At 41.1% G+C, this 13,796-nt stretch overlaps 1 protein-coding gene across 4 annotated transcripts in view; it reads right to left on the minus strand.

The window, feature by feature from the left end:
- The window catches only part of Tango6 (transport and golgi organization 6 homolog), a 141,772-nt gene that overhangs the window by 104,749 nt on the left and 23,227 nt on the right, over positions 1-13,796 (minus strand). For all 4 annotated transcript variants that reach the window (XM_070004721.1, XM_070004718.1, XM_070004719.1 and 1 more), the window contains exons 8-10: positions 7,349-7,461; positions 5,486-5,662; positions 1,957-2,089 (exon numbers count right to left, since the gene is read on the minus strand). In XM_070004721.1, coding sequence (XP_069860822.1) covers positions 1,957-2,089; positions 5,486-5,662; positions 7,349-7,461 — 423 coding nt within the window. The remainder of the gene's footprint in view (positions 1-1,956; positions 2,090-5,485; positions 5,663-7,348; positions 7,462-13,796) is intronic.

The following is a 13,796-nucleotide window of genomic DNA, read 5'->3' on the forward strand; positions in this document are numbered from 1 at the left end:
AAATTACTGTTACAAGAATAATATGTATATTGTGATACCATAAACTTTAAAATGTCAAAAATTTTATAAACTTTATTTTTTTTTGGGGGGGGGGTCGGTCGTGGGGCCTGAACTCTGGGCCTGGGTGATGTCCCTCAGCTCTTCAGCTCAAGGCTAGTGCTCTACCACTTGAGCCACAGCACCACTTCTGGCTTATGTGGTGCTGAGGAATCGAACCCAGGGCCTCACGCACATAAGGAAAAATACCACTGAGCCACCTTCCCAGCCCTAAACTTTATTTTTTAATTTTTATTATCTTCAAGTAATTCTACAAAGGGATTACCATTCAACATGTCAAAACTTCATCAATTTTAAAACTTGCCTAATAACTGAGCACAAAGGAAGGGATAAAATTGCTCAGAAAGAAATATACTCATTACCTGACTTATGAAATAGTATCCCCTCAGTATAATACCTTAATAACATCAATTAAAAAATGTTAACAGATATCTTACTTTATCAGTATTTTATGATCTCTATGGTTAGCCTTCCTTGAAGGAAGCCCTCAGGCCATACAACTTTCCCAAAGTCCTATAGAGATCATTCATTCATAGCCTTCCTTTAAAGATTTCCAACTAAACTTCCCCTAATGGATAATTCATTTCTACCTGCTACTTGGGAAGGGAAGCCTTAAGTTCCCTAACAATTAGTGCTTTAAGGCAGTAATTGACAGCTTAGAGCACTGGTGCTCACTGTGCTGGGTAATTTTCCTCCCCAGGGGACATTTTGCAATGTCTGCAGGACATCTTTGCTTGTCATAATTGGTGGGTAACACAGGCATTTAAGAAGCAGAGGTCAGGGATGCTGTTAAGTACCCTATAATGAACAAGACAACCCCTCACAAGAAAAAATTTATCTGGGCCAGAATGTCAATCATACCAAGGTAGTTATCTTGGTCTAGAGTAAAGCCTTTTCATATCTGTCTATCTATCCATCCATCCATCCACCTATTTTTGAGACAGGTCTTGCTGTGTAGCTTACAATGGTCTCGAACTCGTTATATAGCCCAGACTGGTTTCACACTTGAGATCCTCCTGCCTCTGCCTCTTGTGTGCTGATTATAGGTATGCACAAGTTTATATACGCAGGAATTGTAGGCATGTACAACCACACTCAGTTTATTTGTCTTAAAAAAACAACAAACAACAACAAAAAAAGTAAGTCATATAATTAAGCACACATTTTGGAACAAATGTGAGTGGCTAGTCACAGAGACAGAGGTGAGCAAAGGAGTCAGGAAAGCCTACAAAAAAAGGTGTCCCCAGAGTCAAGCACTAGAAATGTTGGCCCTAATTCCCTCCTTGCATGCTCACCTACTCACCCAACTTTGAATTCCACAGACATTCAAAAGGCTTCAGGGGGAGAGCAGAAAAGGCAGAGCTGGAGGCACCAACTGGTGATAATAGACAGTGATCATGGGAGCAAGTTACTTTGGGAGACTGGGGGACTGAGGTTAACACAACCACTGGACTAAGAAGCAAACCAGAAAGGTTTCAAGTAGCTACAGAGTGAACTGAGAAAGGAAGAACTGGTAAATCTCCCTTCCCAAATACCTGACAGAACAACAGGCAAAAAGGATAAGGGATTATCTATAGCTGAGAAACCTGCTATTAACTTCAAAAGAGTTCTTGCTGCCAGCAAAGAGCAAAGGTTAACCCTTTGTGAGATGGGTAGCTCAGCTTCCTTAACTCTAACATTTCAGTGCAGGTTACCCTGGAAAGTAGTTAAATCCCATCAGTAACATTGAAGGTACATTTCTTCTTTTTGTAAAACACTACACGACCCCATGTCCTTTGCTCATTTCACTAACCTGGGACCTAGATTTTAGGACCTGAAATTTTGAATGCCTTGAAAATCCAAGGTCCTCCCAGAACTAGCCCAGAATTAAAGTTGATCAATTACTGCATGCAGTCTTACCTTCAAACAGAAGATGAAGAAGTCCCCTGCCAAACCACATTCCTGGCAATGGGACAGCAAATCCCCAAGATGCTCCACCTGGCTCTGCTCCGAAGACACCTTCTGATACAGGGCTTCATCTTCATCCTCATGACTTCAATAAAGGTTAGGATTTGTCTTAGCCACATCACCAACCTAGTTTGTTTGTTTGTTTGTTTTTTTGTCGTTGTGAGGCCTGAACTCTGGACCTAGGCGCTATCCCTCAGCTCTTCAGCTCAAGGATAGCACTTGAGCCACAGCACCACTTTCTTTTTTTTTTTTTTTTTTTTGGGTCCAGTCGTGGGGCCTGAACTCGGGGCCTGGGCGCTGTCCCTCAGCTCTTCAGCTCAAGGCTAGCGCTCTACCACTTGAGCTACAGTGCCACTTCCGGCTTTTTTCTTTTTGCATATGTGGTGCTGAGGAATCGAACCCAGGGCCTCATGCATGCAAGGCAAGCGCTCTACCACTGAGCCACCTCCCCAGCTCCAACACAGCACCACTTTCTGCTTATGTGATGTTGAGGAATCGAACCCAGGGCTTCATGCATGCAAGGCAATCACTCTACCACTGAGCTACCTTCCCAGCCCCCGTGATTTTTTTGAAATCCCATAAGGTAACCCATTACTTCAATAAAGTTAATCACTAATGAGATCGCTAAAAAAATTATTTAACTTGCTGAGCACTGATGGCTCATGCCTGTAATCTTAGCTACTGAGAAGGCTGAGATCTGAGGATGCATGGTTCAAAACCAGCCTGGGCAGGAAAGTTTGTGAGACTCTGATCACCAATTAACCACCAGAAAACTGGAAGTGGCGCTGTGGCTCAAGTGGTAGAGTGCTACTAGCCTTGAGCTCAAGAGTTCAGGGACAGCGCCCAGGCCCAGAGTTCAAGCCCCACAACTGACAAAAATAAATAAATAAAATAAAAAGTAAGGATGGATGTTGAAGAATTACTATTTTCTCATAAGTTGCAAAAGCAAAGAGAAATAAAAGTTACAATCAAATATGCTGGTTCTCCAAGACAGACAGAAGAATTAAGCCTGCAAAGATCCCAGAGAGCTTTGGATATTCTTTAAAGGAATTTTTATTTTTATTTTTTTCCTGAGGAGTCACTGAAGGGAGAGTGAAAAAAGACATGACCACCATGGGAGGAGATGCAGTTAATGTCAACCCATATTAACCAATTAGCTGAGATAAAGAAATATATAACAGCCAGGTACAGTGGTTCACGTCTATAATTCTAGCACCTGGGAGGAGGCAGGGGAATCATGACTTTGAGACTAGCCTGGGCTACATTCAGAGTTTTAGGGAGATGGAGGGATGGAGGGAGAGATGGAAGGAAGGAAAGAAGGAAGGAAGGAAGGAAAGAAGGAAGGAAGAAAGGAAGAAAGGAAGGAAGGAAGGAAGGAAGGGGAAGGAAGGAACGAAGGAAAGGGAAGGAACGAAGGAAAGGGAAGGAAGGAAGGAAGGAAGAAGGAAGGAAGGAAGGAAGGAAGAAAAGGAAGGTTTCATTGTGATTGTCAATTAATAAAATTTGGCTAAGTTTCTAAAAAGAATGCTATGATTACTGTACACAATTTAAAAAACTTTTCATAAGATGCTATGGGTTTTGTTTTTAATTCATTTGATAAATGAAAAACTAAGATTCAGTATTATATCATATAAATAAATATAAAGGTAAGGAAAATTCACTGAAACAAACAAGCAGTAAAATAACAAACAGTGAATAGACTAATGATTGATTTTTGTTTTCCTCTTTCTGCATTCTTCAGACTAAATTGAGGAAAAAGATGACAGATACTGGTTTGTCTCACTGAAAGGTACAATAATTAAAGTAAATCTGGCAGACCAGCTCCTTGGTCAGGTCATCTATATCTACTAGGTCAGGTATAATATGGCCTTTGTACTCTTCCGTAGTATGAATAATCTATAGTTTATGATTATTCCACCATATTCTATTTTTGAAGAAATGTTGATATGGACAAGTGTTACTTCTAAGCTTCTATGAACCATCTTAACTGTTAAAACAAAGTACTCTATTCAAATATTAACAGAATATGACAATTATCTTTTTTTTTTTTTTTTGGTTGGTTGTGGGGCTTGAGCTCTGGGCCTGGGCGCTGTCCCTCAGCTCTTCAGTTCAAGGCTAGTACTCTACTACTTGAGCCACAGCATCACTTTCGACAATTATCTATAAAAGCACTGTTTTACTCACTCTTAAATTTTAAAAGCACTAAGCAGGTGCCAGTGGCTCATGCCTGTAATCCTAGCTACTCAGAAAGCTAAGATTTGAGGATTATGGCTTGAAGTCAGCCCAGGAAGGAAAGTCCATGAGATTTTTTTTTTTTTTGCCAGCCCTCAGGCTTGAACTCAGAACCTGGGCACTGCCCCTGAGCTTCTTTTGCTCAAGGCTCAACCACTTGAGCCACAGCATCACTTCCAGCTTTTTCTGTTTATGTGGTACTGAGGAATCAAGCCAAAGGCTTCATGCATGCTAGGCAAACACTCTGCTACTAAGCCATATTCCCAGCCCCCTCCATGAGACTCTTATCTCCAATTAACTACCAAAAAGCTGGAAATGGAACTGTGGCTCAGATAGAGTACTAGCCTTGAATAGAAAAAGCTCAAAGACAGCACCCAGGCCCTACGTTCAAGAGCCAGAACCAGCACCTAATTTTTTTCCCCCAAAAACAAAATTTAGTTCCAGAAAAGTTAATATTCAGTAGGACTTTGAATGTAACATGGAATCCAGTCAGGTAACTGGATCAGTGAAAAACTACATTCAGACATTACCAACAGGAACTTGGGTCTGAAGTAACATCTTCCCAGAATGTTTCCATTTTCTATTCTCCCAGAAAATTCACCATATACTTGTGTTATATAGAACATATGAAGATATATTTTTTGGAGGCTATTCAAAGGAGTTTTGAAACTGAAAATATTTGTGGGGCAGGGACACTGTTTAGAGAAAAAGCACATGCCTAGCATACATGAGACCCTGGGTTCAGTTCCTGGTACCAGAAAAAAAGAAAAAAAAAAGAAACACTTGTAAGATACTAGAGATATAAATTATCCATTCCACTAATACTTATTATTTTTTTCAAAACAAGGCCTATCATAAAGCTGCACCAAAATAGTTGTCAGACATTTCCCCTGGGAATAAGCCTATGAACATACTCCACCCCTTCATGAGTCAGAAATAGAATCGGGTTATTCTGTGTTGAGGTGAACATGTGCTGCCCTTTACTTTGACTCCCTGGCAAAGGCTGTGAGAATTAAGTGGGCCTGTGAGGCAGAGGCAGAGCTGCCAGGCTTCAGTCACTGTGCCTACTATTAGCTGGCATCTAGGAGAAAACCTGGAGTGCTGGTTGAAGGCTCTCATTGGGTTCAAAGAATATAAATAGCAATCGCCTCAGCTGCTGGAGTTTCTGGTTTCTTCTCTTTCGGCGCCCCTTAGTGGCTGAGCCAAAGAGTGGCCTATTGAGTAAAATTAAATTGTGGGGTGAACTTACTTGGTGGCTTCTTTTATGGTAATCATAATGCCACCTCGGGTGGCGGCTCTAAACTGGCACTGAGGATGGAGAGAGGCCACAGTTTTGTCCAATCCTGCAAATCCTTTCAGGCTAGTGATTGCCTTCATCCTTTCCAACTTCCCCAGGATCCATAATAAGATGTCTTGGCACAGTGACCTGGCAGGAAAGGCAGTTATGAAAGAGCTTGTCATCTTACTCTCTGCATCTAACAAGCTAACATAAAAAAAGAAAGACTGTCAGCTTCCACTGCATTTGAAATCCTGGCACAATTACCTAGTACTACTGAACTAGGACTACTTAAACTCGGGAGTGGAAAGTACACATCTTGTAAATTTCACAATGCAAATATCCTGAAATTCAATGAGTGACTGACTAATCCTTGGCTCTAGAAGCAGCCCTGCTATATACCACATAAGTCCCATGTGATATTTCTCTCTTTTTCTTAATTACAAGCATACTATACTGCCTGTGGATCAGACAGTGTGAATGAAAGCACATACTGATAAAAACCATTCACTCTCAGTGGGACCAAGAAGCCACATACTAACAAAATATTGCAGATTCCTCATCTCCTTGTATCTGTGTCAATCAGCCAAGAGAGGAATGGAATAAATGCTTTAATTGTCATTATTAATCTTCTATGAGAACATAACCACACTAAGAGGTATTGGTTTTTTTAAACCAAAATAATGATGACATGGACACAAATGCACATCATCCACTGCATTCCTTCTTGTCCCTATGGCTATGGACATTGCCACGTGCAAACTGGAAGCCAGAGAGCCAAAGGCAGGGTGTAAGTTTAGAATAGTATGCAGGACTGAGCATCCTCCTCCACTGCTTAGCAACCATGACCACTTATTACTAGGAACTAAATATTCTAACACATATTTAGCAATATCCCAATGAAAAAGTGCTGTTATTGTCTATGACAAAAATTATATCCTGTGACTTTAGAAAAGATATTAACATTACCACGAGAGAGAGACAACATAAATACTGAAAATATAACCAGTACAAATTGAGTTCTACTTAAACTCTAACACACACACACACACACACACACACACACACACACACACACACACACACACACACACACACACACACACACACACACACACACACACACACACACACACACACACACACACACACACACACAGAATATTTATTTTCTGGATAACTGAGAAATCCTTTCTTTCTAAACACTGAATCAGTAACAACAAATCCTAGGTTAGTTCATAATTCACAAACAGACTCCTAAAATATCATTATGACCAATCTCTGTTTCCTCCTTCCTAGTCACGTAATGGCTGGATTTCTCACTGATCGAACAGTGAGTATTTATATACAGACACAAATTTCCTGAGTGATGTATACAATGAAGGCTAAGGAAAGTCAGTCAGTCTAAAAATTATATCCATTCCCCTTTGATCTGCAAAATTCTTTTGTTGTTGTTGTTGTGGGGCTTAAACTTGGGGCCTGGGCTGCTGTTCCTGAGGTCTTTTGCTCAAGGCTAGTGCTCTACCACTGAGCCACAGCATCACTTCCAGTTTTTTCTAAGTAGTTAATTGGAGATAAAAGTCTCGAAAGCTTTCCTGCCCCAGATGTCACTGAACTTCGATCCTCAGATCTCAGCCTCCTGAGTAGCTAGGATTACAAGCATGAGCCACCAGAGCATGGCTCTCTCTTACTCTATATCAGCAGAATAAGAGAGAGGATTCTCAAATGTTTTCTTGATGCTGAAAGGAAATAAAAAGTAGCCTAAGTCAAGACTTCATTATTTATAAACAAGTTAGATTCTATTTAGAAGCAAATGAGGTTCTGTTGATTGTTTACCTTAAGTGAGAAACACTCTGCCTGGTGAAACAGAAGAGTGAAAAGAGCACCCTCAGCACGGGCAGCAGGGAATCCAGCAACACAGGGAGAGGCTCATTCCCCACCACACACACCTAGAGAAAAGGACACAGTGAGAACTACCCAAGTGCAAAGCCAGAGCCATGGGAATCCAAAAGCAGACATACAGCAGGGCCTGAAGTCTGATTTTAACAAAACTCTCTTTTTAAGGCACACCCTAAGGGTGCCCAACATGGTGATGAAACCAGCACTCAGCTGACACAGCACTCAGCCAATACATGCACAAACAAAAGAGCTGTTCAACAAAAAGGGCACATTAGCCTGTCTTTTGACCTCTTCCTTCCTAACTCTGGCTACCTCTGAGTCTCCTAATCTGCCTATTATTCATCTACACAATAGCAGTACTACTTCTAAAGGTCTGCTATGAGAAACTAACAATTTATTACCAAATAGAAAATTTTAAGGGCTGGGAAAGTGGCTCAGTGGTAGAGTGTTTGCCTTGCACACATAGGCCCTTGGTTCAATTCCTCAGCACCACATACACAGAAAAAGCCAGAAGTGGACACTGTGGCTCAAGTGATAAAGTGCTAGCCTTGAGCTAACGAGCTCAGGGACAGTGCCCAGGCCCGGAGTTCAAGCTCCACAACTGACCAAAGGAAAAAAAAAATTAAATTTGTCTCAAGGGGGCTAGGTATTGAACCTCAGTGGTAAAGCCTGTGCTTAGCTGGGTTTGATCCCTAGTACTAATAACAAAAAATATCTAGATTTCACAGAACTCAAGGGAAAAAGGGTGAAAAAGTACAGCAGTGGAGTTTACTGGACACTAATGAAAATGAACTATAATTTAGCTCACAGGGGGAGATGGGAGAGAAGGACTGGGAAAGAGTGAGGGAAGGGAAGACACATATGAAAGGAAATGTACTCATTACCTGACTGATGTAATTGTAATCCCTCTGTACATCACCTTTATAATAACAATAAAGTAAATAAAAATTTTTAAAAAGGGAGGAAATACCTACATTTGAAACAAAGCATAGCTCATTCTACATTTATCACTCTCAAAATGTGATTGCCCCATAAACAGATCCTGTTCTTTCCAGTTCAGAAAAGACATACTGTATACCTAGATCTGCTCTGGCTTTCCATGGGTGAGTGTGTGAGATGCTGAATTTTATTAGCAATGATTAGCTTATATATCTTCACTGCATCTTTCAATGTCTAGCATAAATGCATTCACTGCAGCAAATTTTGTATTGAACATTGTTTGGTTCAAAGCACTGTCTCAGGCACTCTGCAAATGTCAAAGTGAGTTAGTACCATTGGCCCTCAGATTGTTGTAATAGAACAGGAAGACCCAAACAAGCCAATTATAGTAATTCCAGGCAGATAATTCAGAGTGTCTAGAATGTTATTCAAACCTCCAACCAAACACAAAAGGATCTGAAAATGTAACTTTACAATAAATGAATTCAGATCTGCTAACATGGTTGATGATAATGAAAAAGGAGAAAGAGGAGGAGCTGACAAGATTATATTCTTAATATAGGTTCAAGAAACTAGAAGAGGTTTGTTACCTTCCAGGTATTATGGGAGATTCTTTAGGGAGTTAGTTCAGTGATATTGCAACAATCTCCCAAAGTCAATTTTAGCAAACCTATTTAAAGATATATAGGAAAGGGAAGCTTAAAGATATCTTTCTTGATAGATCACTAAAGTCAGAGGCAGTGCTGTTTATATGAAAGGAAAGGCCATGGTACTACATGCACAGGCTGGGAAAATCTGTGCTTTTCCAACAAACCCTGCCTCATTAAACCTACCCAAATTTTTCAAACTTCTTAATCCTTCTGACTCCTCGGTGGAGCCCGATAACCAAAGAGCCAGCTTCCTGTGCATGATCTAATCTCCATAAACCCAGCTAAATGCAGTGCCTTGTAAGGCCGTGTTCAGAAGAAAATATGCAGGCCTAATTATGGTATCAGCAATTACAGGAGGTAAATGAAGACATTCCCCAGATAACGTAAGGGCCTATTGTTTGGCTCTGGACCCTGTGTTCTCAGAGGTAATCCCAGTGGAGCCATCCTTCCTTCCCAGCATCTTTTAACCACCATCCCCTATCCCCACCCCATCCCCCAAAATAACACAGATGGAATGAATCTCCATTATTTATTGGCTTGACAGGTCCAAAACATCTTCAAGTTTAACATAAACTCAATCAAGCCCATTTCTTGTAGGCTTGAGTGTGTATTGTTCATAAGTTCCTCCTATTTTTTTACTTTTCTCTTTCACGCTTTCTAGCAAGAAACAGGCCTTACTTTTACATTTAGAAAAAAACTACACAGCTATTTATATGTAACAAAGTATTTGTTTTTATATAAAGGTTCAGTACGCTAGGCACACATGGAGTATGGTGAGCCAAGTCTATTTCAAAGAATTTGTCTCCCTCCAGTTAGATCTGGTGAGACCCAGTGGCTCATGTCTATAATCCTAACTGCTGGGGAGGTTGAGAGCAGAAGGATCACAGTTCAAGGCCAGCCAAGGCAGAAGAGTTCGCTAGACCCTATTTAAAAAATAACTAGCAAAAAAAACAGGACTGGAGACATGGCTCAGTTGGTAGAACACCAGCCAAGTAAGCAAGACAAGCAAACACAAAATCCTGAGTTCAAACCTTATACTGTATTAAAAAAAAAAAAAAATTGGCCTGTACCTGACATCTGGCATTGCCTTCTATGTCCACTAGTGGAATCCAGTCACTTAACATGGATTCCCAGATCACTACCTTCTATCCAGTGACTGTTCAGTCAAAGCTGTGCCCAAAATCTCTTGGGCCCAGCATGGACAAAGACAAGCTACACCTGAGGGAAAACACTGAAGCTAGCTCCTTCCAATCTCCTCACATGAGGCTGGTGATAATGTTCCTGTCCCACTTGTGTGGGAGGCCTTGCTGCCCCTCCCCTAATATGTGGGCCCTGTGACATCTCCCTGGACAGTGTTATGAGCAATCTCTTTCTGTGTGTATGGGGTCTTCCTTACTTATCAGGAGGCAAACAGGGATACAAACACAGTTCAATACTTCAAGTAGTATTCTACCTGGTCCTAAGAGGCATTTTACTGAAAGTTTCCTTTTTTAGTGCTAAAATTTGAGCATGGCACACATGGAGTTAAATGTGAATCTTCCACTGATGAGTTGTATAATTTAAATCAACTGCCTTCTCTGAGTCTATTTCCTTATCTGTGAAACAGGGGGATTGGAACAATCAAGCTTTAATGCCTCTTCTGTGTCTAATCATTCTGATTCAATTGCAAATTTGCTCATATTCTTTATACTCTTACTCTTTTAATACTTCAGTATGAAGAGGTAAGACTAGTTGGGGGAAAAAATGGACCATTCCTCCTGAGTAGCTAGAACTAAAGTTGCAAATCACTGGCTTTGAAATTAGTACTTTAAAGATGCAATTAGTTTAGTTGAAAGTTTTCTGGATACTCAAGGCAGTTATACAAGGTATTGTTCAAGCTAGGGATCACCACATACAATATTAAGAAAAGGGAAGGCTGAAGCCAGGAAGGGAGAGACAGACTCTGAAGGTAGCTTTTCACTTGTTCAGTTCAAAAAAGCATTGCAGAGAGCTAGTAGAAGGTGCTTTAAAGGAAGGTTGAACTTCTCTATCAGCCTGTGCCTTTTCTAGAAGAAAAAAAAAAAAAAACATGTAGGAAGGGCTTAGGGTCAAAACAAAAGACCAAGGCTGGGAAGGTGGCTCACTGGTAGAGTGCTTGCCTCCCATGGGCCCTGGGTTTAATTCCTCAGCACCACATAAACATAAGAAGCTTGAAGTGGAAAAAAAAAAAAAAAAAGAAACTTGAAGTGGCACTGTGGCTCAAGTGGTAGAGAGCTAGCTTTGAGCTGAAGAGCTGAGGGACAGCGCCCAGCCCCAGAGTTTAAGCCCCACGACCAACAAAAACAACAACAACCAGGGCTAGGAATGTGGCTCAGTGGTAGAGTGCTTACTTTGTATGCATGAGGCCTTGGGTTGGATTCCTCAGCACCACATAAGCAGAAAAAGCCAGAAATGGTACTGTGGCTCAAGTGGTAGAGTACTAGCCTTGAGCTGAAATGCTGAGGAACAGCGCCCAGGCCCAGATGTCAGGACCCACAGCCGCCAAAAAGAAAACAAGAAACAAAAAACACACAAAAAAACAAACAAAAAACAAACAAACAAACAAAAAACCCAAGAGGACAGTATGGATATCTGAAAGCCATAATAGATTCAGAGCACATCAGAAATGGAAGCAGGATTAGTACTAACCACCCTATTGGCAATGCAGGATTTCTTTCTTCTTTTGATGGATTTCTACATTCCTTTTTTTTTTTTTTTTTTTTTTGTCAGTCGTGGGGCTTGAACTCTGGGCTTGGGCTCTGTCCCTCAGCTCTTTAGCTCAAGGCAAGTGCTCTACCAATTGAGCCACAGCGCCACTTCCAGTTTTCTGGTGGTTTATTGGAGGTAAGAGTCTAACAGACTTTCCTGCCCAGGCTGGCTCTGAACGTTGGATCCTCAGATCTCAGCCTCCTGAGTAGCTAGGATTATAGGCGTGAGCCATGGCGCCCAGCTCCACATTTCTTTTTGACTGCACAGATCTGCCATAAGATGCAGTTCCTGTGGAAAAGTCTTCAACTAAGCTCAGGGGACAGCTATACCTTGAGTGATACAGTCTGGATATAATTGACTGTGGACCAGCCGTTCTTGGTACCCTTTGTCTGTATTGTTGGGACTTCCTAGAAGGCAGTGGCTGACTCTAAACTGTTCCCATACTGGGAAACCTAGCACAGTATCTGGCTCTCAGGAGGTCTGAGATGGACTGAATAAAAGAATGAAAGAACAAAATAAATTGTCAAGGATTTTCTCCAAAGCTCTATCATTGTGGGGAAGTTAAAATGCCTTCTGGTTTTTTTTGTTTTTTGCCAGTCGTAGGACCTGAACTCTGGGCCTGGGCACTGTCCCTCAGCTCTTCAACTCAAGGCTAGTGCTCTACCACTTGAGCCACAGAGCCACTTCTGGCTTTTTCTGCTTATGTGATGCTGAGGAATCAAACCCAGAGCCTCATGCATGCAAGGCAAGCACTCTACCACTGAGCCACCTTCCTAGCCCCCGCCCTCTGTATTTTTAAATTTTTTTTTCAAAGCTGTTGCTAACTCACTGAACATAGATTCACAAAAGTTCAGCCACAGAGGGAGAGAAGAACTAACAAAAGGAAGCTGGCTTTTATACTGGCTGCTTTACCTATACTGAGAATCTGGAATACTTTGGAAGGATTTATAAGAAAGCTATTTATGGAAAGAAATTGGTCAAAATACTCTAATTATCATTTTATTATTATTATCATTTTTTGTGTCAGTCTGTAGCTTGAACTCTGGGCCTGGGCACTGTCCCTGAGCTCTTCAGGTCAAGGCAAGCACTTTACCACTTGAGCAACAGCGCCACTTCCAGTTTTCTGGTAGATAATTGGAGATAAGAGTCTGACATACTTTCCTGCCAGGGCTGGCTCTGAACCACGATCCTCAGATCTCAGCCTCCTAAGTGAGCCACCAATGCCCTGCTAAAATACTCTAATTATTTAAAAAAATGTGTTTACATTTCAGAGCAAACAAAATCAAACAAAATAGATAGGCATTCTCATATATACTTCTCACACTTAGGGATTTTTTTTTAAAAATGCTGGTCCTAGGACTTGAATGCAGTGCCTAGGTGCTGATCCTGAGCTTTTTTGTTCAAGGATAACACTCTGCCACTTAAACCACAGCTCCATTTCTGGCTTTTTGGCAGTCAACTGGAGATGAGAGTCTCACAGACTTTCCTGAAGGCTGGCTTGAAACCTCGATCCTCAGATCTCAGCCTCCTAAGTAGCTAGGATTACATGCATGAGCCACTGGCACCCAGCACATTCATTCTTTATTAATGTTTTTCATCTTAAAGTAAGTGAAACTGTTTTCCTAATGTATGGCTTCCTCTTAATATAAACACCACCGGCCTATCCAGAATCAAGCAGAAATAAGCTGGCTGAATACAAAATTCAGTACAGGCTGGCACTTGATTACACCTATATTAAAGATTAAACTAGTCAAACACTGCCTTCTACCCCATTACAGTGATCCTCTTGATAGTAGTGTTCCAGAACTTCTAATGCACTTGCTGAGTTTAATTAAGACACATGAGAAGAAAAAGACAGGCAGGTTACCTAATATAGTAAGTGCTTTCCTCTGTGCATGCCTTCAGAACATAATGCATAAAGCAGTCTTTTTAAAGAGTTGCTCTGAGCCAAAAAGGAACTGACAGCACTTATGTGCTACAATATGCTATGAACCTACAAAAGTAACCTTATTTCATCCCTGCAACTCAGCATTAAAAGTCTCCTTAAATCATAAGGGTTGTCAGCGTTG

Source organism: Dipodomys merriami, unplaced genomic scaffold (assembly GCF_024711535.1).
Source record: "Dipodomys merriami isolate MVZ:Mamm:240054 unplaced genomic scaffold, mDipMer1.0.p SCAF_64, whole genome shotgun sequence".
Lineage (NCBI taxonomy): Eukaryota > Metazoa > Chordata > Mammalia > Rodentia > Heteromyidae > Dipodomys > Dipodomys merriami.